The sequence below is a fragment of the Lonchura striata genome, chromosome 12 (assembly GCF_046129695.1).
Source record: "Lonchura striata isolate bLonStr1 chromosome 12, bLonStr1.mat, whole genome shotgun sequence".
In the NCBI taxonomy this organism is placed as follows: Eukaryota; Metazoa; Chordata; class Aves; order Passeriformes; family Estrildidae; genus Lonchura; species Lonchura striata.
The window spans coordinates 11866353-11891809 of NC_134614.1; the positions used below are offsets into that span (position 1 = coordinate 11866353).

Below are 25457 nucleotides of genomic sequence, written 5' to 3' on the forward strand. Positions count from 1 at the left end.
TTCTAGCTAGGTTGGGACACAAATTTCATTAGCTGAAAAATTTAGATGGAAAGTAGTTTTAAATTAAATACCCACAGCAAAGGGCTTATGTCTCTCTACAAAAGTCCATATCTGCATTACATTTTAAGGTAGTGTTGAGGCTGTATAAAATCAGTTGTCTTCAGTTAATTTTTTCCATATTCAACTTCGTTTGCATCATGGTAACTTCTTTCCACAGACAGCTCTCTTTCTGCTGGAATCTACAGCAAAATCTATCATTGTAAAGGTAAACGGACACAAACAAACCCTTTTTGTTGAATAACTTCATATGATGCTACACAGAATTTCATCATCCTTGTTTCACAGAATCACCAAGTCATTAAAGTTGGAAAAGACATTCAAGACCATCAGGTCCAAAGATTTTGAAAAGCTCCTCCTTCTCAATCAGACCATGGCACTGAGTGCCAAACCCAGTCATTTCTTGAACACCTTCAGGGATGACGACCCCATCACTTTGCCAAGTTGTCCATTCCAGCATTTAACAACCCTTTCCATAAAGGAATTCCCCCTGAATCACCCCCTGAATTAAAGAAAAAAAAACAGCCATTCAGGATTTGATCAAACAGAACATTATACATGACCCAATACTAGTTTCTCAGAAATACACTCAACACGTGAGCTATACTCCAACCTGTAAAAATAAAGATAGCAGAGTATTTTAGATTATGTTCTAAAATGACAAATATTTTGTTAAGTGTATAGAAAGATTAACACAATTTGAGTGAATTCTAAATAAATCATGAATGAAAGTCACAAGAATGTATCCAAGTTCTAGCTTACTTTTAAAACATTCTCAGGAGGAAAAAAAATGTTCAGTAACTGACAGGTGATTTACACAGTTAGGAAAAACTATAAACACTAGTAACAGGGAAAAAAATCGATCCACTGGGCAGGCTGCTGCAGAAGATTCAACCCAGTAACCTCTGTTTTATCATACTGAGAACCTGTATTGTGCAGAATGAAGATTAAAAGCAGAGACAGAAATTCAAATGCACACTGCAGAACAAGGATTTACCAAGCTACACAAAGATCAAAGGTTGATCTATTTGGACTTTTAACAAATACGTAATACTTTCAAACTATACATAATGTCTGATGGTACTTCAAAGCACACAGACAACTTTCCATATCAAGAAAGCAAAAAGAAAAAAAAGTGAACCTCAGTACATTTGAGTCCACCAGAACAATAAAATCCAGAGTCCTGGATAAACAAACAGGCATCTATTAAAACATTTTACTTCTGAAGAGTTCCTACAGCCTACACATCATACTTCCAAGCTCCCTACAACTTCAAATACACAGAAACTCAAAAATAAATAAAAAATAAAACCTATAAATACTATGTGCAACAGAAAGAGAGCGGGAGAAAGAGACTGCACCCAAAGCCTTTAATTCTTATAAAAACAATGAAATTGTGAGCCAAAATGTCCAAAACATTAGACAGTTCCTGCCAATCTGGCTGGGACAGATTCAAAGCAACAAATCCAGTAACATTTTAAACCTTGACTACTTACCATGGTATATCAGAATGTCATAAGCAGTAAATCCCAATCTACACTTGCAGCACTCCAGACAAAAGACAACCTCTATTCTCAACCTCTATATTCTCATATAAACTGAGGGGAAAACAACTTTTTCCCTGCCCCTGAGAACAACTGGGGGGGCATATCAAAATAATTCAGTATAAATACAGGAGAAACATGCATAGTCTATAGGTAGCAATAATTTCTCCTATCCGCACGTCTTGGAAATAAATCATCCAGTAAAATGGATGCAAATTGGACTTTACTTGGAAGCCTACCCTTTATCTATTTTTGAGCTCAATTTAGTTCTATTTCTCACTGTCCTTGATAACCATTCTCATTAGAAACTTTCTTCAAATTTCCTCATGTGCCATATAAAGCTAAATTAGGGTTCACAAAATTAATTGACACTGATACAACAGAAGAAATACAATCACACAATCACCCATCCTTGAAAACAGAGTGTATGCAGATCTAAATATTTAAATACAGAAACTTGTCTGCTAGTTTACAGAACTTTATCCACAACCCGTCCTCATCACAAATTCAGTATCATTAGGTCCTTTTGCAATTCTTTGCAGAATCCATTAATGTATTATATGAGTTTTAATTAAAATTCTGCCTGTGAAAAGATTCAGGATCCACACCTTCACAAGAAAACTTTACTGAAGCGTATAATGAAACTTTCCACTTTCTAAGCTTCAAATGGGCAGCAGAAACTACTGAGTCTTCAATGCATATTCTAGGTTAGAGAAGAACATAAGCTAAATATAGAATAATTTGTCCATAGCAAAGAAAATATTTTGCCAACAGTCCCTAGATGTAAATAGCTGTTCTTAATATAGAGCACTAATTCTTAAGCTCTTGCACTAATTTCATTTGTGCTTTGATCTGTCAGGCAAATTGGTGTTTTTAGTGACCAACTGCTGCTGAGTTTCTAAGTGAATAGATGTGCTTTTGCTGACTTCCCTTGCTGTGTGTAGTTGTCCACAACCTCCCTGCAAATTTTCACCCTCCTTAGCAGGGTCTCTAGTCCTGCCTTGTTTGCCTGACAGAGTCACATGAGAACACTACTGGGATCTAAAGGGGCAGATGGGCTCGACACCAGGCCAGATTTTCTTTCAATTGTACTAATCCAATCATCCCAAATCCAGTCCCAAAAATGCATATGCAAGTGATGTAGGCACCTAGTGCAGGTGGACTTGAAATCAAATTTAGGTTTTGTCAAAGTAGAGCACAAGCAGCAGCACAGTGTTTTAATGTGACATTATGGTATATTTATGTAAAAAGTTGGAGTATCCCCACATGAAAATATATTAGAAATGCACATAGGCAGAATCCTTTGCGTATATGGAAGGAAAATGTTTTTAAAACATTCTTCAAACACCAGAGGCATACAAATCCAACACAAAGGTAGCATGCACTCATGACTTTAGTTAGAGCAGCAGCAGGTGTCACTTCCCTCTTCGGTAGGTCTAGTCTTCATTTGCCAGGTATCACTTTACCAAAATCAAAGGATAAAGAAACTTTGCAAAGCAACATTACAGAGACAATAAGCCCAAATATACCTACTTCTCTTTCACATTATCTTATTCTTGCTCTCAAATACCATATAGTCCTGCTGAGTACTTAATACAGATGTAAAACAAATGCATGCTATCCTTTCCATCCAAAAATTAGAGCACAAAAAGAAAACTTCAATACTCTAATTTCTAAAACTCCAACAAGTTCCATGACTATTTTTAACAAAAATTTGTATTTTAAACAAAGAAATGAGTTTTTCATTACCTCTCTAAGATGCATGTTTTCCTTCTCCTTCTGATCTAAAATCACTTCTAAATGATTAACCTGAGATTCAGCCTCTGCCATCCTTCGAGTTCTCTCATTGTCATCTTCCATTCCCTTAGAAGGCAAACCTTTACTTTGCAACATCTCTAGAAGCTTTTTTATTGATTCATCTCTGGCATTTAGTGTTTGCTTTTGTGTTTCAATCCTAAGTTCCATTTCTTCTAGAGTTTTTCTCAACAGGAAGAGCTCTTTAGCTTGTCTATCATGTTCTGCCTGAAGTCTTCGAAAATTCTCCTCTGTGAGCTCAATGGTGAAATGCTCAGCTCCTCGGTTCCCACTTTCCTGCTGGAGAAGATGGTTAAGGTCTCTCTGGGTTCTAAGCTCATCTTGAAGTGCCTGGATTGTCATTTGCAGATGCTGCAATAAAGAAGATGAAAGAGAAAAAATTAGCTTAGGATCTGAATGTAGAATTAGTATTTGATTAGTTTTGTTGTATGCTGTTACAAAACGTCTTTAGAATTAGTAATGAAAGTATACCAAATGACCTTATAAAATATCAAATGCAGGTGACAATATTTTTAATGATAACTTTCAAGTGCTTCTAGAAAGAAAAAAGAAGACAACATACACAGACACAAAATAATGTCAGCTACAGATAAAATTAATAGCAACAAATGCAAACACTAGGTAGTGACACATCCATTAGAACCTACAAAGCTCAAAGACTCAGTATTCCATGTTTTCTAAATTACCTCATAAAGATAAATCTACTCTTCATGGTGATCAACAGTACTGCTGTTTATAAAGTCAATCAAAGCCCTCACTACAATTTAAGGGACTTTAGGGAGGGACTGAGTTTGGGCCGGTTGGTTTCATTTTTTCATTTTGGAAGCTAAAGCAATGAAAAGTTTAGTAAACAGGATTACTGTATCTCTAAAAAGCAAACAAACAAAAAAAATCACAATAAGCAATACTAAATTTTGAAAAATAAATATACTGCAAGTAGTGGACAAACCTTTGTTCTTCTGGCATCCAAAAACTGAACAGCATGGTAAATGAAAAAATGAAGCAAAATCAACATAAATAAAGGTCAGACGCAAGCAAAGGAGATTCAACAGAAAAAACTGAATTCAACAAAATGTATCTTCAACAGAAAAAAATAATTTTATTGACTTATACAGAAAGGCAACAACAAATTCACAGTACTCAAATATATAAACTTATAGACAGACTTCACTCAATAGAGGTGACAAAGAAAAACATATTTGAAATAATTAGTCCCATAATAAATTACAACATTCCTATTGGACATTGCTGTTCTTTTACACTTTTAGGTTTTTCAGAACACTGTAACTTGTCCTAAAATATTTATACTACATCTGAGTACAGGGATCTGTCTCTGTTCCAGAGGTATGCCTTGCACTCCTTACTCAACACAGATCAAAACCAAAATGGATTTAACTCATGTTAAGGTTGGAGTAGAGATAATTAGCCTAAATTGCTATGGCTTATGATGTTCATTTCAGAATATATCCTCATCTGATAATTTGTTTTTCTTATTTTTTCCCCTCTACTCATTACCTACACAGCACACTGAGCTTTTAGAAATATGAATTCCTGAACAGGCTCACAGTCTGTACTAAAAGACGTTTAACTGAAGAAATTAGGGGACTTTAATGCATGTCATCAGACCTTTTATGTTTAATTAATGTTCTGCAACTCCCCATTCTAAAAACAACAGAAACACACCAAATAAAACCCAAAACAGCAACAACACAGACACACCAAAATAACAACAAAACTTCATTTCTTTTGATACTACCTTCATGTTTTACACAAGTACACGTAAATCTGTTGAGTTTTAGCAATGATTTAAGCTAAATGAAAAATTCTAAATCTTAAGAAACCAACCTTTTGAAATCATGTCTTTTATCAGTTATTTCAAATGGAAAATAAGTATTGCCAGTGGTAGAATTCAGCAAGACACTTTGAATCTGTTCTACTATTAAATAAACACTACTGTAATGTATGTCCAGATCTTAATTCTCTTAGTATCAGCATCTTACTAGGCACACACTCAGCTGAGAGTATACACATGTAGGCCACTCCTTTACAGCCCTGATTTTATTTAATGGCAACTCTTATCTTTTCTTAATCTCACCATATTTTTAATTAGCTATAATAAGCTTAAAAACTCCAATAATTTAAAATCCTTTAGATTTAGAAACTTCCCCACTTTGAATCTACTGATGTGCCAACTGTTTGTGACCCCAAGACTGACTACATCTTCTGGATTCCAGAATTATTTCACTGTCCTACTTCTCACACCTGACCAAGAACCTTCTCTGTACTCCTATGCTACAACTAAGCAACAATATTCAGTAACTACCAGAAATAATCAAAATTATTTCCCGATCTGAATAATGATTTAAGATACATCCTCCTAAAGTTAAATCAGACAATATTTACTACTTCACACTACAACCTATTTACAAGTGAATGTCTTTCCAAAGTCAATTAGTCCTTATATATCAAATGTCAATATGTCTATAAAAATCTAGCTGAGCAAAAGAAAACTGATTCTAAAATGCCATGTTCTAACCCACAAATGAAAGTAAACTTGACATAGATATTGCTAACACACAAACCTTCTGAATGTAAGCTCTAAAAACCAAAAATTGCTGAATCAACACAAAAATAATTAGAAATCAGAACTCAAACAACAATTCTGGTTAAGATAAATGAGACAAGCTCCTTTTCTGCCCCCAGCAGCCCATGCTCCACCCAAACCCACATTTGTCTCTAAGCATGACAGTAGTTCTGGCTGCTTCTCTGTAATTATCTTCAAACTTACAGCCTCAACTGTGGCAGACTACTGCTACTTTGACATAAAAGAATCCATTTTTGTACACCTTCAAGACTTAGAACATGGTGGACCAGATTTAGACTTCTGGCACAGATTTTTGTATCTGCAGCTTGCTAAGGAAAGAACAAATGTTATGAGGGTGGAAAGAAATTGTATAATTAACTGCAGGGGATGGAATGTAGGAGTGCTGTGAATATCTGTCACATGGTTTTCATTAGAGACAGAACTTTACAGGATTTTTTTAAAAACCCATGTAAGATCTATCACATTTTTTATAACTTCTATTCAAACTGGACCAGTTAACCAGAAATATTTCCATACCAATTTCTTGACAATATATAAACAGTTCTCTCAGAACTTTTTCAATTCTTCTCCACAGCCCAGCTCCAAGAAGCAATCCACGGAACTGTGAATTGACCCACAAACTGAAACAAAACTATAAAAGGAAGATTAACTAATGGCTCTTCCCAGACTTCAATTCATGTTCTACACCAGTTTCTCCACTCTATGCCAACTAACTACACCCAGAAGAATTGTCTGCTGAGAATTCTCCTGCCACAGTGTGCTTCGGGTCACATAAACACTTCCAGAGCATTCCAAAGCCACAGAATGGTGAACAGCAGAGGGGAATGAATTAACAAGGAGACTTGCCGATTTCAAATTGCTGGTCCACCTACAGAAGAACACATCTCCTCATGCTTTGCACCATCACACTGCCACCAAAAGCAAAGAACACATTCAAGAACGCAGTCCACTGGATTTTAGCTCCTGATTCTCCTGTTTCCTTCCCACTCCAGTAAATAAGAGAATTAGCATGGCTGAATCAGCTGAAATACTCTAGTCTCTTGGCAGTGGCAAATATGAAATGAAGACTGTGCAAAAAAATCATCCTGTGTAACTGTATGCTATAGAAAGCTACAGCTATCCCTGAAGAATACACCTCGACAAATATAACAGCAAATTATTCTGTCAACAGTACTCTCATTCTCTAAAATCAAGCTTCTTTATTTATTCCATAATCTATTACTGTTATATTTTAATTCTTCACAGTATGAGGCTCTATCATCAAAAGAAACAGACTACTTAAAGCTTTCTTATGAACTGCATATAAATCAATTTATGTTAAATTTAGTTGTGCTACTGAAATAAGTACGAACATTACATTTGCAAATATTTGTAACTAAGTATTGTTAAAGAAAAACAAATCCTAATTTTCTTCTTTAAAGAAAAAAAGGGAATTGGAGACATTTTCTTCATTACCATAAATTAAGAAATTAATTCTCTCATGCATTTCCTCATCTGCCTATTACAATTCATAAATCTGGTATCCAAAAAACCCCACTGAAAATCAGTTGACTAGAATTTTGCCTGAGTAATACAGGACTGACAGAAAGAGTTGGAAGGAGAAGTGAGATCTAATTTGGGAGGAATAGCAAGAGATTCTGACCACACACGATGAATCTTCAGCATTGAAAATTCTGAGCGTGAGATGTGAGAGAGCTTTTGCATAACACTGTTTGCTGATATAACCATGTCTTTGAAAAGAGAGAATTCTTGTCTGACTTTCCTTACTTTTTCTTTCCTTATACCTTTAAGTTTGGTGTCTTGTCAAATTCTATAAAGCTTGCCCTTACGACCATGCTTTGCAAGTTTAATAAGGAATCTTGTCACGTACACTTAATTAAATCTACATTTCTTAACACAGATGTGGTGGGCTGAGCTTGGCTAGAGGCCAGGACTCCACCAAGCCACCCTACCACTCCCCTCCTCAGCAGGACTGGGGTGGGAGGGGAATAAGATGAAATGAACCTCATGGGTCAAGGTAAAGGCAGTTCAATAAAACAAAAGCAAAGGCTGTGCACAGAAGCAAAGCAAAACACAAGATTCACTCTTGATGTCCCATGAGCAGCCCATACCCAGGCACTTCCTGGCCAGTAGGGCTTCAGTAAAGTTGCTCCAGGAGACGAACACTAATAAAGAACACCCCCTCCATCAGCTTCTTGTTCAAACCTTTCCTCATCCATCACTAATCAAGTGCCCACCAAACTGCTCTATCACTCCCCTAAGCTTGCCCCTAATCCTGGACTTTGCAAGTTAAATAAGGAATCTGATCATATACATCGAAAACTTTTTTTTTTCCCATGGAATAGAGCTCAGTTCCCTATGACAAATGCAGATCTTAATGCACATGCAATCCTGCTTCTAAATTAAATATTCTCATTATGTGCATTTTGTTTTCATTTCATGGCCCACTCTGATCATCAGTAAATCTAATTTCTCCTCTGGCCCCAAACCAGCATAGGAATGCTGATCCTATGGCATTCCACTACTGTTTAAAAAAAAACCAAATAATTATGTAGTCCCTAGAGTTTTCCGAGAGCAAAAAATGCCCTCCAATAAATCAGTAATCTATTCTGGAATCTGATAGGGCAGTGCTGACATATTTAGTCTGAAGTATCAGACTTCACTACTATTCAGTCAGCTTCTCCATGTCATCTCACATAAGTATTTTGGCAAAAAAAAAAGTATTGCCTAAAGACTTGAGGTCACTGAACAAAAATGCATCCCCATACAGGCTAAAAGCTTTAAAAATCAAATTCAGAGCAGTTTTCCACCTATTTTTTAAGGAACAACCTGTAAATATATTTATTTCCTAATTCTCTTTTTGCTGTGGGCTGAGAGATGTTGATGAGCCAAATCTTGTAGCCTGCAATCACAAGAACCAGAAGGTCAAGAGGAAAGTACTTTTAGAAATGTAACAAGTCAAACAGATTTGAGAGGAATAATCTGCAAAGATTCAAGTTGGGAAAAAAAACCCACAAATTTCTTTAGTTATTAAAAAAGGAGGTTTACTAAAACCTTTGTCACCACTATCATAGCAAAATGCAGGGGTTTGTATTTAGGTGATCCTTACCATGGCAACTTTTAAGCAGCCCAGTTATGCTGCTATGACAACACTGGCCTCCTTTTTTTCACCTCTTCCCTTTGGAGAAATACTGTTAGCAATTCCACAGTCACTAAATAGTAAATTAGTTGATGGAAAAATCATCAGTAACAAATATTTTGACCAATATGAACACATGTGGAAGAATCTGTTTTTAGATTACTTCTTAGAACTTACAGGAAGTAAACATAAAATGCTTTTTACCGAGGCCTGGAAATCAATGTCAGCTTAAGAAAAGCAGATTATTATTTGTTTCCCAATAGTTCTGTCTGCAACATTAACTACCCAGCTAAGAACAATGCACTGTTAAGAACGCCTGGATACTCAAGGATAAATCTTAGGCATTCATGTTGTAAAACTACTCTCAACAGATAAATTATATACTGTGAGAAATCCTCCATCCTCTCACGAACTCCAGCCCCTCTGAAACTCTTTTATTGCCTCCATGAAAAGTTTCTCCTTTTTTCATGATTGAAGCACTTAAGGTTCCCCAAGGAAGCTTTTAAACTATTTGGGATGACAAACCTTTACCCTCCCTACACAAAATGTCCCTCATGGCCTTGGCTCTACATAATCAATATTTGTGATTTGTATTCTGACTGCCCATTGTTTACCAAAGATGAGCAGAATCCCTGTTCTGCAGCTAATCCCAGGAGTAACGGCAATCCCTGAACAGAAACATGCTCTGAATTTCCCATCACCACAGCACAAGTCGAGGAAAGTGAGAAAACACTCAAGGCCTTGTCCAAACTACAAAAATTCCACTCCCCCATCGATCTCACCCACAAGCCCCACTGGTAACAAATAGATACAAGGTGAAAAGAAAAACAAAAAGCACAAGAGCACATCATTCCCAGCTCTCTGTTTCCCATGAAGCAGACCTCCAGTTATCTCCTCAGCCTTTTATCTAGAGGAACAGCTAACATTTCAATTCCGCTGATGCACTGTCTGGTACTTTCTGGCAGCCTTTGTTTTTGAGAATGCCTTCTCTGCTATTAAAGCTTTCATATGAAGAAAGACTTAACACAGTAAGCATACCCCTAAAGTAATAATCACACACTTTCAGAAGCTAACAGTACATTATCAAGGGTTTTCAATATGTTCTATTTAGACAAGATATTTGCTGCAATACACAAAGCTCTCAAAACATTGTGGAATAAATTCTTAAAACTGACTAAATGTTGTTCACTAACAAAACATTGCACTGTGTATTTATTACAGACTGAAATTTTGTGTCTGCTTTACTTAGTAAAAAAAAAAAAAAATTATTTCTCCCTGATTTCTAAGTTCAAGTCTCAACACACAAGTAGGTTTTTTCCCAGCATAGAGATGTTCAATGTCAAGCTTTTTATCAAATAGCATTATATTCCTCTTTTGTTATAATTAGTGGGGTATTATGTATCCAATGCCCAGTACAGGAGCAACCATATCCAGATTAGGTCAGCAAGTCACAAACAGGTAACTAAATTGAAAAACTAATAAAATATTATTTGTCTCAGCCTCACTAAGCTACAGGTTTTTAGTTAATTTTCATTCCATAAAACTGCTTACATATTTGTTATCAACATGGAAATTGATTAATCAAATGTTGGGAGAAGCTAAGAGCATATTTTTGTTTTGTGGGAATATTTTAGAGGTTTTCACAAATGTCCTCAGTGGACCAGCAACAGACTGAACACTACCCTGTCAGATTCCAGAATAGATTACTGATGTACTGGAGGGCAGTTTTCTCTCTCAGAAAACTCTAGGGACTACATAATTGAGGGGTTTTTAAACAGTAGTAGAATGCCATAGGATCAGCATTCCTCACTGCTGGTTTGGGGCCCAAGGAAAAAAATTAGGTTTAGCGATGATCAGAGTGGACCAAGAAATTAAAACAAAATACACATAATGAGAGTATTTCATTTAGAAGCAGGATTGCATGTGAATTAAGGTCTGCATTAGTTACAGGGAACTGAGCTCTATTCCTGCTGCCATGGTCATGTATGACTGAAATGCACCTGTTCAAAAACCTGGGAATATTTGCCTTCTTACTTTCATATCCATGGGATTATGTTCTGTAACACCAGTTAAGTGTGAACCATGGTGCAAATTGCAGCTAAAGAATAACAGAAAGTTCAGACTTGTTTCTGATTGCCAGCTGAATGTTGTTGTTTCTGATTGCCAGCTTTAAAAAAAAACTGATAAGCAACAAAAATATTTGGCAAGTACTTGATTCTTTCTTTTTGGACAGTAGAACGTATTGTGCAGCCTGCTGATTCAGTCAAAATAACAGCATAGCAAAAATCTTGGATGCTAAACAACCTATTACTTTCTTATTACTCAAAAACTGAGGTCGGTGTACATTAAAGGAATTTTTTTCAGGTAGAAAGTCAAGAAATTGCTTACAAAAGGAGAGCATTGAGAGCAAACAAGGTCACATTTCAAACACTAAAAAACTTGTGGTATTTGATCTACCCTCCCTTTATCTGCTTCAACATTTGCTATAGAGTTTCTCCTTCTGGCAGAGAAGGAGAAAAAAGGAAACTAAAATTAATCCTTTTCCCAGATTAAAAAAAAAAATGTGAACTGGGCTCTATTTTTCTATTTTGTAGTCTGCCTCTAATGAAACATCCCACTTCCTTCATTAAAGACATAAAATAAAATCTGAGGAAGGAAATTTTTGTGCACCGAGTGCAGATTCTGCTGAAGCTATCAAAGAGAAATGAAGATAAAAGAAAAACTATAGAGGTGTCCAAACAGTGTTTCCGATTACACAGTCATAACAGATCAGAACAGAAATGGTTGCTACTATCAGTAAACAGCAAGCTACAAAACACTGAATGATGTTAAAAAATGAAAACCAGTATTCACATAATATGAAGTATGTGCTTGTTTCTCAGAGGACTTTAATACTCGACACACTGTAAAAGTTAAAATTTTATATATCATGTCTAAGAAGCAATAGAGGGAACTCCAACAGACAGAGAGTCTGCCAGTCTGTCCAGTGGAGATTTTGGTGAGTATTTTACACTATATTGAAAGACACAAAAGAGGAAAAATAGAAGGCCAGACAAAACCTCACCACTGTATTGTAAACCTTGATGTTTAATTAACATGTGAACTGGGGGCTTTAAGTTTCTATACAGGAAGTCTCCCTTGACAGAAGAGATAAATGCAGAGTATCACTAAGCTGTGGGAATGAGACATTTTAATATTTGTGCTGACCTTCTTACCCTTGCCACCTTTCCATTTTGTAACTTTCTAACTATGTTTTTTTTTAAATGCAGCCACTAGAAAAATCATATGAATATAAGTTATTCACATGACAATTTCAAGCACAGCTTTTAGTAAGCCAGAAATACAAGTTCCAATTTCCACCTCCCCCTGGTCTATTTTAATCAGCAAAATACATAAAAGAGCACTCTTCGGCTTTCAATTCTTTTTCACTACTAGGAATAGTACTGCAAGTTGATTAACCACAATACATAATCATTTCCCATTGAAACAATTTGAAAAGGAGCCTTAGAACTATGTGTTCTGAGACAGCTAAAGGAAAGTGAAAAAAAAAATCAATATAGGGATTTCAGTGGCTCCGCTCAAAACAGAGTTCAGCTAGATCCAACAAAGCGACAAGTGATGCATCACAAAGCAAGATGACCATCTGGGGAGACATTGCATCCTAGTTTACTGAAGAAATGCAGATATGCAGGAAAGAAATCGGGCTCAAAAATATCCCTGAAGTTAACAAATATACGTTTTTCACAAGCTGGGAGAACTTTGGTTTCACAGTGAACTTTGTTAAAATTGAATTTATTCTTGTCAGATTTCGTAGGAGTCTCTTCGCGACCTAAAGGAACCCAGGACAGACATCTCCATAAAAAATCCGCGGCTCTGGAGTGTTCCCACAAGGTGGCACTAAATCCCCAGCCGCCAGAAAATCCTCACGGAGCACAGACACGCAAGGGCAAAAGCCTGCAGCAGAAATAAACACACTACGGCCACGGACATCTCATCAATAAAGACTTAAAACCATCTACGGATTGGAAATCGCAGGATAGAATAATAAAATTAACAGCCTAAATCAGGTCTTTTAAAAGAGATCATAATTTCCCCCTCCTAATTCAACAGCTGTAGTGGGGATGCACACAGACACATACAGCACGTGTGTGTGTGTACATACATACATATATACATATACACACACTGACTTACAGTCAGCACTTAACAAGAGATCAAGCTGCACTCTGTTCTACTCTTGGCTCTTTCTACCAAGTTCTGACACAGAACCAATATTTCCGATGTAGAACTGATTTCCCAGCCCTGGTGATGCCCCAGGGGTGACTCTAAGCCCTCTGGACACTGCACACGCTAACAGCCAGACACAACTTTGTACTCATATGCAGTAAATATTCCATTTTAAACTACCTGATTTTTTTTTTTTTTTTTTTTTTTTTTATCCCTCACCTTTCCTTGCATGTCTTTTCCCCCAAGTAATAATAGTGTACCCATATGCTGGGCTAATATTTAGTGGTGTTCAAACTCCTAAAGTGTCCAGAAGCCTTCAGGGGTCCCCTTTGTGGCCAGCTTCAATTAAATAATCAGGTACTGGGGTAATTTCATTCACTGGGGCCAAATGCATTCCATAGTGCTGAATTTTAAATTGTTAGCACTATCTATTTTTCTTCCAAAAGTCTATTGGTTTTTTTCCCTCATTTTTCACACTGCCTTAGGTAAGCATGCTGTAAGAATATTCAATTTTCACAGGTATTAAGAAAGAAAGGAGTTATTAAATCTCTGCAACTACTTTGCAACCAAACACAAAAGAAAGCAATTATTAAGGCAAGAACAAATAAAGCAATTTGATCATCTGCTCTGTGCTCCAAGCATTACACTCACACAGAAAAATAATGCTAAGTTCCACAAGCACACCACTACTATAGATTTTCTCTCCATCACCCCACATTTGTGATAAGACACCACAAGATCTGGGGGTGGGTATAGTATTTTAGAGCCACCTTGAAGTACAAAACGTTTATTTAGTTGTAGCTGCCAGAGTTTTTTTTGCTGCACATCACATGCTTACACATCTGCTGGCTATATAATGTGAACTCATTTCAATTTAAGTACAGATTTGTGATCAGAATGAATATCCCTTTCACCATATCCTGCCTTAATCCCCAGGTTTTGCACTGTATGACCAGAGAGGATTTGTTCTATTCTGTATAAAGGAAGTGAGAGTATAGAATCAATACTCCTGCTGTCATCCAAAACACTCCATGCATCCTGCTCAGCTAATGTCAGTTTCTGTCAATAATTGAATAAAACATATGGGCTCTTTTCTTAGTAAAAAGTTATATAATGTTATATCTTTCTACTTTTCAATTCATGCTCAGATCCATCTTATATTTGACTTAGAAAACTCCATGAACCTTTATTATGTTTACTGTGTGAAGTTGCAAAGATTCACAAGTTTTGCTGTTTCTGCAGTACAGGTGCTCAAACACAGCACTGACAATCTAGCTGTTCCTAGAGATGTTTCTCAAGGAAAACACTGCAGTGTTTTCTAGTTCTGTTTCACCCCACTGATTATAATTTGTATCCTGACTTTCATGAAAGATTTAAGATTAACTAGCAAGCTCATAATCACACATTGCTGCACTTAATCTCTCAGAAGGCAGACTACCTAGGTGCAGTACACTGCACTTCATTCATGTTCTTATCTCAACTAATTATTGTAAGATAAATAATTATATTGGTGGACATCATTCAGATTCCATCCTAGAATTTTAGGAGAGTTCTAGCAAAAAGCACACTTTTTTACAGCATAAGTTACTTAAGTAATAATATGGCAAACTGAAGACAATATTTAAAAATTAGATAATCAAAGGTAAATGAACTTCAGTGTGTAAAGGTTATGGGATGAATATTTGTATATACTAAGGGAAACAAACCATCATTGCATTCCTGCTGTGGCCATTATTTGTTGAGCCTTAAGAGCAAAGATGTTGGAAAATACCAGTGCTCCCCCCTCCAAACATGAGAGCCTGTATGGCAATGAGAGCACTACCACTGAAGGATGAGAGTGACAAGCAATATGATCTTTGTAATTGTTACTTTGTTTTCCCACATTTCAAACTACTCTTCATAACAGCTTCTCTCAGCCCAGCTATTGCTGCCACCAGTCCTTAGTATTCTTGCATCAAATCCAGAAGAGCAGATTCCAACCCCTCCATCTGAGATTCTTCCTCTAACAAAAAGAGAATCATCACTCTAAAGATGTTTTTTTCACACCACATTCCTAGTAACAGAAACAGAACATTCCACTTTTTTGAACAGTTTTTTTACACACTAATTGCACATAAAAATTAATATTGATGATATTTAAAACAACTCCACTGCTTCCAGAGGTAATAAAATATTGAATTATTGTACTCTAATTCAGGGCCATCTAAACACTAAGAACAGGAAGAGATCCTACTCTGAAATACTCTAATGCTGTACAGATGAGATCATTTGTAGCAGCAAAGGATTAGTCGCAGGGGAATTGGTCTCTACTATTTCATATGCTACAGCTCCCATAATTTCCAGTTCGCCTTCTCACTAAATTATAAAGAAGCAAATGCACTTACATCACCTCTGAGGTAAACAGTAATGCAAGATGCCCCTTCAGGTGTAAAATCTGTCCCAGAATTCTCTACATCAAACCTGTATGATACTCAGCAAATGAGAAAGCCCCGTACAAAGGAAGTTCTTATAAAGGACACAACCCACCCTAAGTGAGAACTTAGCTATTATAAATTAATTAAGAAGCCTACATCTTCAGCTTTTAAATGCAATTATACTTATGAAGAAAAACACATTTGTTTTTTCAACTGGAAGGGGGGGGGAAATCAGATTTTATTCTGTAAGTATTATCTGTTATCATCTTTACAGTCAAATCTATTAGCCCAAGAAGCCAAGCTTGTGTATAACCCTTTGTTCAAAATATGTCAAACAGAAGAGTCTGTTAATTAAACATTAGCATCACTCCAACCAAGAGACATTTTATTAGAGATGCACAGAGAAATTAGCATTAAACACAACGCTCTTTAGTTCTCCAGAGCAGACATCTTACTTGCAGACTGTAGATCAATTTGCTGGTGAAATAAGTGGATTGATGATCACAGGATAATTTACTTACTTCAAATTTACTCTACAGGGGGAGATAAAGTTGCTAACAACAACAGGAAGTCATCCCAGGCATGTTTATTAAAAAGTATTTCTACATAAGAAGAAAAATAATTAAGGTCTTTCTCCAAGGAATGATGCCACACTCAGTGGTATGGAGCTATCACCAATGAGACAGAGGTACAAAATATGTAACAGCCAGACTGTGTTCAAAGACACGGAGGAGAAGAGGACTAGACATCAAGAAGTGTGATCATGGAGTTCACAAAAGAGAATTAAAATCCTAGAAATGAGAATAAAATGGAACTTCAAAGGCATTACACTACCTTTTATCCCTAACAAGAACACTTGCCAGAATGGTGGCAGTAAAAACTCCATTACAGGATTTTTTTCCTATGATCATTTTTTGTATTTCATACAAAGATGTTACATGATGAGAGAAGCAAACAGGTGGTCAATGGAACACTCACCTTTTGTCAAGTCTTAAACCATTATCTCAGACAACACAGGATATGAATTCTACAACTTTTTCCCTTCTCTTCCTGCTTCAAATTCTCTGTATTATCACTTACCTTATTCTATTTAAAAAAAAACCACAAGATGAAAAGAAAGACTACAGCATTAAAACTGCAATTGTACTCACAAACAGGACATACTGACCTCACTGATGTTTGCAACAGTGAATCAGACAGCCTTAGCTCAAAAGCCTATTTAATACCTTTTATTTAATATAACTTTACTCCTAATTCAAAATTCAGTTGAATAATGAACCGCTTGCTACCACTTCTAACAAAAAACGCAGCACATTCACTCTATTCAAGCCATGTCAAAAGTACTCACTGGGGTTTTTTACCTCTCCCAAATGTCTTGTACTGAAATAACCTTGATCAGCTCCATGATTCATCTGTTACTTTGACCCTCTCTTTAATATTCTCAGTTGTATTTGAAACAAGTTCAGTCCTAGATATTGAATTTTATATATTAAGAGAAAGAAGTCTAGGCCACTTGTACTCTGAAACTTGAAGCAAAAAAGCTTTTATAGAAAAGTGTGTCTTAAAATAGCACTCTGCCATTTCTACTGCCAAAAACCTTAAAACATATTATACTTTTTAGAGAGGATTAGAGGATTTTTTTCCTTTGATACACAGAGTCTGTAGAAGTCCTGAGTGTTATCCATACTCAATAAGAATCAAGTACCTGGATATGATAATGTGAATAACCATTCCATTTTCCTCTGTTCATCATAAATATTTATCGACAAACCAAAATCTAAAATATCTCAAGCACTTTTTTTATTATTGATTACTTTAAAAGATAAAGGCAGTCCATTCCAAACCCCACATTTTTTACTTGTATGCACATTTATGTATAAAAGCTTGTTAGTTGCAGTAAAATGTAAATATGTATTGGGATTAGCCCTATTCCTTTTCATCTCTCAGTTCACCAGATCACAGAAGCTGCCAACATGTTATAGAATAATCTGTGTTGATTCCTTGTGCTTGCATAGGGAGGACCTGCTGTTCCTCAAGTATTTCTCAGACAAAAATGGAGGGAGAAACCCACATAATCCACTGGTCAAAAAATTCCCCTGGAAAGGGTAACAGGAGATGCTGTAATCACTGTAGGGATCTGGGGATTCTCTTCAGTTTCAAAGAGAAGGAAAAATAACCCTCAAGGAAAAGTGTTTGGAGGGGCCCATCTAACTTGCAATGCTTTGCTATCTATGAGTTTAAACTGCTTCACTTCTTTAGCTATTTCTCCTCTTTATTTCTTCTTTATTTGTATCTCACTTTCACCCTTCCAATGCTCTCTCAGGGGAGTGGGTGTGTGGGGCTCAGGTGCCAGCTGGGCTTAAACCACAAGCAAGATAATTGCCAATTAAATAATAAAATACTAAATGTATATTTCTAAGTAACTGTTCCATGATTAGTCTGTTTTGTATTTAGTAAAAATAGTATTAGAAAGGGAACAAATATAAATCAAATTTGTACTGTCCTAAACTTCAATTAGTCAGTAGCAATTTTCTTGCTTTAAAAGGTGTGCTTCCTTTTATTCCAGTGCCACAGGAGGCTTAATCAAGCTGGACCATAAAAAACAAATTCCAGGAATGATGAAATGCAAAATATCCTGACCTCCTTGGAGAGTAATACTGTTTACCTGCCAAGTGAAAAGCTTTCAGCCAGCTGGATCATTTATTTTTAACTATCACTAAATAGAAAATGGCTCCAGGCACTTCAGAAAACAAAAGAAATTAAAAATTTAATTGCGTTTGTAATCAAATAGACTTACATTATTATTTTGTTCCATAGAATCTTTTATCACCTTTTTCCCTAATAATACCTAGAATGGAAATGCTAGATTCTTTGTAAGTATAGAGCAAAGAGTTCAATCATTTCTTACTTGGGTAACCTGACAAGACCCCAGGGACCTGGTGTAAGACCTCTCTTTAGCTTAATGTGCTAAGTCTAACCAAGAATTTCAGAATAAATCCTAATAATCAAGCAAGCCTACTCAGACTTATTGTGCAACTTCATTTGTATATTCTTCTATACTAAATCGTCTTTTCAAAGTTTCTTCAAAATTAAACTGCACTGGAATTTATCCCAACAGCAAAAGATTGATAACTACCTATCTACCTCCAAAAGAAAGCATGCTCACAGTTTTTATTGTATTAAATTCAATTGTATGAGACAAAACACCATAAGGCTGTTATTACTGATGTACAGATACATTTTTCTCTCCTGAAGCCTGATTCAATGCAAGCATCTGATAAAACCATTCCACAAATAAATCTATGCACTGTAGACAGATATAAATAATACCCAAATGTAGCATACTTCTACCAGCCAGAATTCAAATTTCATTTCAGCAGAAATAATGCAAATATTCGCAATAGCTTCAGCTAATTAGACTTCTCAGCACATTGATGGTTTTTCTGGCTCTTACTCTGGGAAGCAGTAAAATCAGAATTTTCATTATATACAAAAGAAACATCAAAATGTGCTCAAAAGTTACAGGAAAAGGAAGCACTTCTAGAATTTTGATTTTAAACTTTACTTTTTTGACAGTGGTCATCCCTCTGAACTTGATTTTATTTTCTTAATTCAAACTTACATGGTAAAATGGAACCATTTCTAATACTTTATATCTGGTGCCCTGGATTTTGGGTGCTTTCCAAAGTAAATGGCACCCACTTAAAGGAAGCTTTGTCTATAAAGGTCAGATTAGTCCTGATCAGAAGGTAAACCTCAACACTTCTGTTGTCCCTAATAAAATGTTGCCTTTACTAAACACAAATGCATTGTCTCCTAAAATATCCTGTAATGAGTCTATGTGGCAGTTTTGATATTATGCCTGTATGTGATAGTAGCAGCTCCTGTTGAGACACCAACATTCTTCAGTGCTTGAAGTGAGAGAAGTGAGTTACCACAACCTGCCTGTGAACAGGAGTGGCTGCTCTAGGTTTGCCAACAATTAATTCAGGTTCACTGTGGGCATGCTGCCAGATGGAGGTGTCCTTCTGGCACTTCTCCCCCTGATTTGAGACAGATTCCCTGGTTGAGAGAACCAGGATGGAAGAATGTCTGGAGCACAGACTGATGTGTTTGCTTGGATGATGTCACTGGTCATTGATGATGTTATTTATGATGTGATCACTGTTGTTCTTTAGGGAGGGGTATGGAATACAAAGCAGGTCTACACAGGTAATTCCTCTTTTAAGCTTCCAGGCAGAGGTAGAGTATAAATGCAGTTCAAACACAAGCTGAGTGCTGTATTTTACAGAAAAGACTGTAATTGTATGATTTACTGGATGTCTTACAAATCAAAAAAAAGGGGAAAAATAGGAAAAAAAACCCCAAAACTTTCCTAGATGATGGGTCTCAGTTGCTAACCTAGCAAGTAAATAACTGGAACAACTGAAATACCAGGAACCTTAGATGAACTGAGAAAGCATAGGCCCAACTCTTTGTTAGATGATAATAGGAACTAGCACACAAGAGAAGCCATCACAAAGTTTTATCCCTAGCTGCAAAAGTATTTAGCCTCCCAATAAAGATCAAAAAGCACAAGAACCCAAAAAATAAATCAAGGATCAAATCAGAATTCTCAGCTGTTCTCAAAAACTGCTCCAGATACAATATAAGAAATTAAATCATTATTATAAAGCTTGGGGTTTTGTATTTTCAATTTTATTGTGTCAATCAGCACAGCAGCTACACAGAGGAATCTCTCCATGTATAAAAAAAAAGCACATATAATGGAAATCTTTTAAGCACATCAAAATTCAGACCTCTTTAGATAATAAATGAAGGACCTCTTGGTACTCCTAAGGGGATAACTCCTGAGGGGTTTTCTATAATGGCCTCATTTTTACCCATTAAAACTACATATCACAAAATGGCATTTTAGTCTATTCAATGCAGAGCCTTTAACTCCACTTTTTGGTAAATGCTCTTAACAAAACTGATGAGCTCCCTTTTACTTGCTTTCCATAAAATTATCTCTGACCTAAAGGTACTACAGAACACCTACAATAATATTATAATGCAAACTTCATGTTCAAAAATCTAAAGTTGAATCATTGCTTTTAGCATAGAATCAACTTATACAGAAAAACTGTATTGAAAAAATCACAAAGAATGCAGACAGATTATTGACTGGTATAAAGTTTTGCCCATCTGAATAAGGTTTGGAGCCTTTATTCAAACACAGGATTTCACACAATTTAACTTAGTTATACAGGAAATTCCTAGAGTTTTAGTGGTACCAATCCTCCTAGCCCTTATTAACAGGTACTCTGCACGTTTCAGATTATTTCCGTTTCATTAAATTCTCTTCATCAAGTTAAACACTGAAGGACTTTCATGATCACTCTGCACATTCACCTGCAGCTACAATATGAACTATAAATGAAGCTCTTAATATTATTTCAGTAAAAATTACAGAAGTACAGTATCTTTCATATATGAAACTGGGAGGCATGTACTGAACAAGTTATTTTACTCATGCGTAAAAGTAATAGGGTGTTTCACAAATTACTGTGACACCGACCATAAAATTAAGACAGAACAAGAAAAATCATTATGCTGATGATATTATTTAACATGTCTCTAACCTGCTAATTCAATATATTTGCAATTTTTAATACACAAAGGCTAAACTCTATATAATAACTCAAGACTAAATTCTCTTTTCTGTGGAGCTTTCTAGGATCTTTGGTGTAGAGGGAAAGCTGTGGACATCTCCTTGCTTTTACAGGTGGAAAATATCCTGAAGACTTCACAAAAGATTCTTATTTTCATACAAACTCAGAAACCTCAGAAATCTCCACAGAAATCCATAGTATCTTCATTTCTCACCAGTAGATCAGTTTGCAATAAATACTAAACCACTATTTTTTTCTATTTTTTTTTTTAAATTCCAGGTAGGAGGTGACAAAATACTTGACCAATAAATATGCTCTGTAATTCAAGTAATTCCTACACATAAATCTTAAAAGTAACATTCACACCCATTTTCTACCCTTTGCTATGGTAAAATAATTTCAGGCTGCCAGAAACAGCAGGTAAATCTTAGCACATCTACCCACTTTCCAGTGCATAAAAGCCATATAGGCCTTCTAAATTCCATTATATCCCCAAGAACACCTAGGGAAGGTATTAGTGTGGGATACATGTATATTTGATAAATTCTTTACTTAAAAGTCTGTTTCCTCTTGTAAAAATTCTATTCATACCAGCTTTTGAAGGCATTTGAGGCCCATTTCAGGTCTTCCCAATTGCCAAAAAAGCACACAGAAAAAAGCGCAAAAAAAACCCCATCATCAGTGATTATAATACAGTAAAGGTACTATGCTAAAGGTAGTTCCTCTGAATGAATCAAATATAAATTTGGGGCTTTCCCCAACCTTTGAAAAAAGAAATCAAATTTACTTTTTTTTAGTATACACTTATGCTTGCATGCCTCATGGTTTTATTATAGAAAACAAGTGCACAGGAACATATGGTACATCTGTTTCATATTTTGTCTTTCTGCTGTCGTGATGTTTCTTTCAACATTTAGTAACACACACTTCTGTTGGCTCATAATAATTATTTTTAAGCTGCATGTAAAACACAGCCCACCTCTCCTGTCACTCCAGGGACATGATATTCCTCCCTCCTTCCCTCCTCCTACAAATGTACAGTGGAATATAAAGATAGCAGAACCAAAACTAAGACATGAGAAACCAGGAGTCATTTCCCAACACTTTACATTCCTTCACTTCCAGAAGTTTGGTTTTGCAAAGACTCCTACACTGTAATTCAGAGGAAGTGGTGGCAATGGAAAGGAGATGGTACCAGCAGAAATAATAGTTAAAACTCATTTAAGCAAACCCTAATACTCGCTCAAATCTGTAAAAAGACATATTCTCCAAGTGAACAGATAACCTCAGGCACAACAGCCACATGGAAACATCTGTGAGGCAAAGAGCAGGACAAGAGCTAGGAGAGAGCACTGAGAAAAGAATGGTGAGGAACTGAAACCAGGAACTGGCACGAGCCAGCAAAAGGCACAAAGGGGGGAAAGAGAGGATGAAAAGAGGTGTTATCTGTAGGGTGAACTTTTAGATTGAAGTTCTCTGAGAAATAATAACCCTGGCACCAAAGAATGTATAATCTGTAAAAAAAAATGTACCTAGAAAGGGGCAATGAAAGCACAACAAGGGAGGTGAGATGGGAGCAGTGAACATGCAAATAGTCAAGATAACTTGGAGCACATCATGGAGAGGACTTTTTACACCTGCATACATACAGAATAGCCTGTGTCTCAAAAGAGAAGATATGGGGAAAACATAGAGAGAAACCAAAAGTAGCAATCTTTTGTGACTCTGATATTGGAAGTTGATGGTGTTGGCATTGCATTAAAAATGCAGCAATAAATATAACAAAAAAATATTAATTTGTCAAAAATTTGCCTTCAGCCTGCCAAAAAAATCTAAATATTTCTTAGCATCTGTCTATTCCTACGGGCGTTAAGTCACATTTCACAATGGGACACTGATTGGCAAACCTGAATGCCACTTGGTTAAACAAATAAGCATGCAATAAAAATAATACAGCACTGTTGCTGAAATGCCAACTTTAATTGCAGGACTTCAAGCCTCCCCATTTCTTTGGGAAGCAGATGGTAGTTTTGCTGGAAAGCAAAGGAATAGAGGTAGTTGGATTTGGCACACTGAAAATTGGCACCAGAAGTTGAAAAGGTTCCATTTCAATTTTGTCACAGGGAAAGATGAATCTGAGAATTAGGTCATAAACAGTGAATTAGAAGCTAAATGAGCTTTTAACTCTCCAGCCACTTCACCATTAGAGAGACTGAATAGTTTCCTTTTATTACACACTTTACAGTATCCTGTAAATACCATAAATTAATAAATTATTCCAGTTCTAACCTGAGGGCTTCTTACTGTTTTTCTTCCCTGTTCTTTGTACGTAACCACCAAAATATCTACACCTTAATAAAAAGGCATGTAAATTATTCTCATCAAGAAAAGTGTTTCAGGCACATGTTGAGCAAATACAGCATTATTTATAGGAGGAAAAGGGTTTTTAGACATTCATTGGTCCATCTGATAACACTGATATGAGAGCATCTATCATATTTCATATTAAATTGAACATATTCAATTGAATATGTTTCAGTAGATTCTCTTATGAATTGGACTGTTGACAAAAAAAAAAGCTTTCCATATATGCCATTACCACTACACTAAAATGAAATATTATTTTATTCCCACACACCAACATAACAATATCAATATGCTTCCTATCTGTATGGAAAGTCCTTTATGTATAAAGATATATGTGTTTATAAATATCTAATCAGAAAATGCAAAGTCCTATGAAATTGTTTCTACAGGATGATTCAGGATTCCAATAGAAAGGGTATAGTAGAACAGTTAAAGGAAACTATTGAAAGGAAAATTCAAAAAAAATTGGATTTTTACAGAAAGTATTCCAGAAAGTTTTATTTTTCACTCATAAAAAGAGAGCTAGGTCATACTTTCTCAACATTTTAATAGCAAGTAAACAGGGCATTACTAACATAGAAAATACAATGAATTACCAACTTTCTTCCTCCTGGTTACTTCCCAGTCCTGAAGATCTAGCAGTGCAAGGCTATAGAGTGTATATTGCATCACTTTTTCAAAACTTTAGAATCAGATTTTGAAAGACCTTAAAAGAATTTCACAGCATGAATTCAATAGCTAAATTTAGCAAGATCTGCTCCCAGTTTCCCCAGGCATTTTTCACAACCTTCTTTCAAAGCATTAAGTACAAGCTTGCACAAACTAGCTTTAAAAAGAACATTCTTCTCTATCTCAAGAAAGATATATGACAATATGTTGCTTATCTCAAAAGTGGCACTGTTTGGGTAACATTCATTCCAATTCAAATGAAAAAACATATATCCCTCCTTCCTTCACATATCAAGACTATGTTCCCATTCCAGATGTACGCAGAAGTTACCCTCCTATCTGCTATTAGATTTGGGTTTTTTCCTTATTAAGGTACAAGCACCAACATGTACCAAAGAGATAAAGAAACTATGAAAAAACATATGTTCAATTTTTTAATTCACTCTCATTTTTATTACTATGTGTTTATAGTTCACCAATATTTTTATTCCATAGGCCTCATCTCCCACCATATATTCATTCAGTGCTGACAGACATTATTCCTTAACCATGTATGCATTTATGACACCAACTTCAGTGCACAGTAAGGAGGATATAAATAGTCTCCAGGCAGAGTAAATTCAATTATAGGCATGCAGCTAAAATATAGCACAGCATACCTAATGAAACTTTTTCATTTCTCAATTAAATTTTTCAAGGTAAACACTTCTGCAACCATGTTGTGAACATTTTTAAATTAAGGCAACCTTAAAACGATCAGTTGATACTATTTTTATTTTAGGTGGGTCATATCCTGCCAATTGTTTTGCTAAGCTACCGCCTTCTTTTTGCCATGGCTCCACAATACCCAGAGTACGTCAAAATGAAGCAGACAAAACCCAGCGAGACCAAAACCCACCTCCACAAGGGACTCGAGGCCTGAGCTGACACTCGGCTGCTGCTGCTGCCAGCCTGGACCCGCTCCAG

At 36.0% G+C, this 25457-nt stretch overlaps 1 protein-coding gene across 14 annotated transcripts in view; it reads right to left on the minus strand.

The window, feature by feature from the left end:
• The window catches only part of ERC2 (ELKS/RAB6-interacting/CAST family member 2), a 413681-nt gene that overhangs the window by 357166 nt on the left and 31058 nt on the right, over positions 1-25457 (minus strand). For 10 of the 14 annotated variants that reach the window (XR_002465649.3, XR_002465648.3, XR_002465646.3 and 7 more), the window contains exons 3-4: positions 4366-4389; positions 3351-3767 (exon numbers count right to left, since the gene is read on the minus strand). Coding sequence is in view for 1 of the 14 variants with exons in the window: in XM_021532844.3 (XP_021388519.1) it covers positions 3351-3767; positions 4366-4389 (441 nt within the window). In the remaining 13 variants the exon portion in view is untranslated. The remainder of the gene's footprint in view (positions 1-3350; positions 3768-4365; positions 4390-25457) is intronic. The other 4 variants (XR_002465658.3, XR_002465657.3, XR_002465653.3 and 1 more) reach the window with 1 other exon arrangement.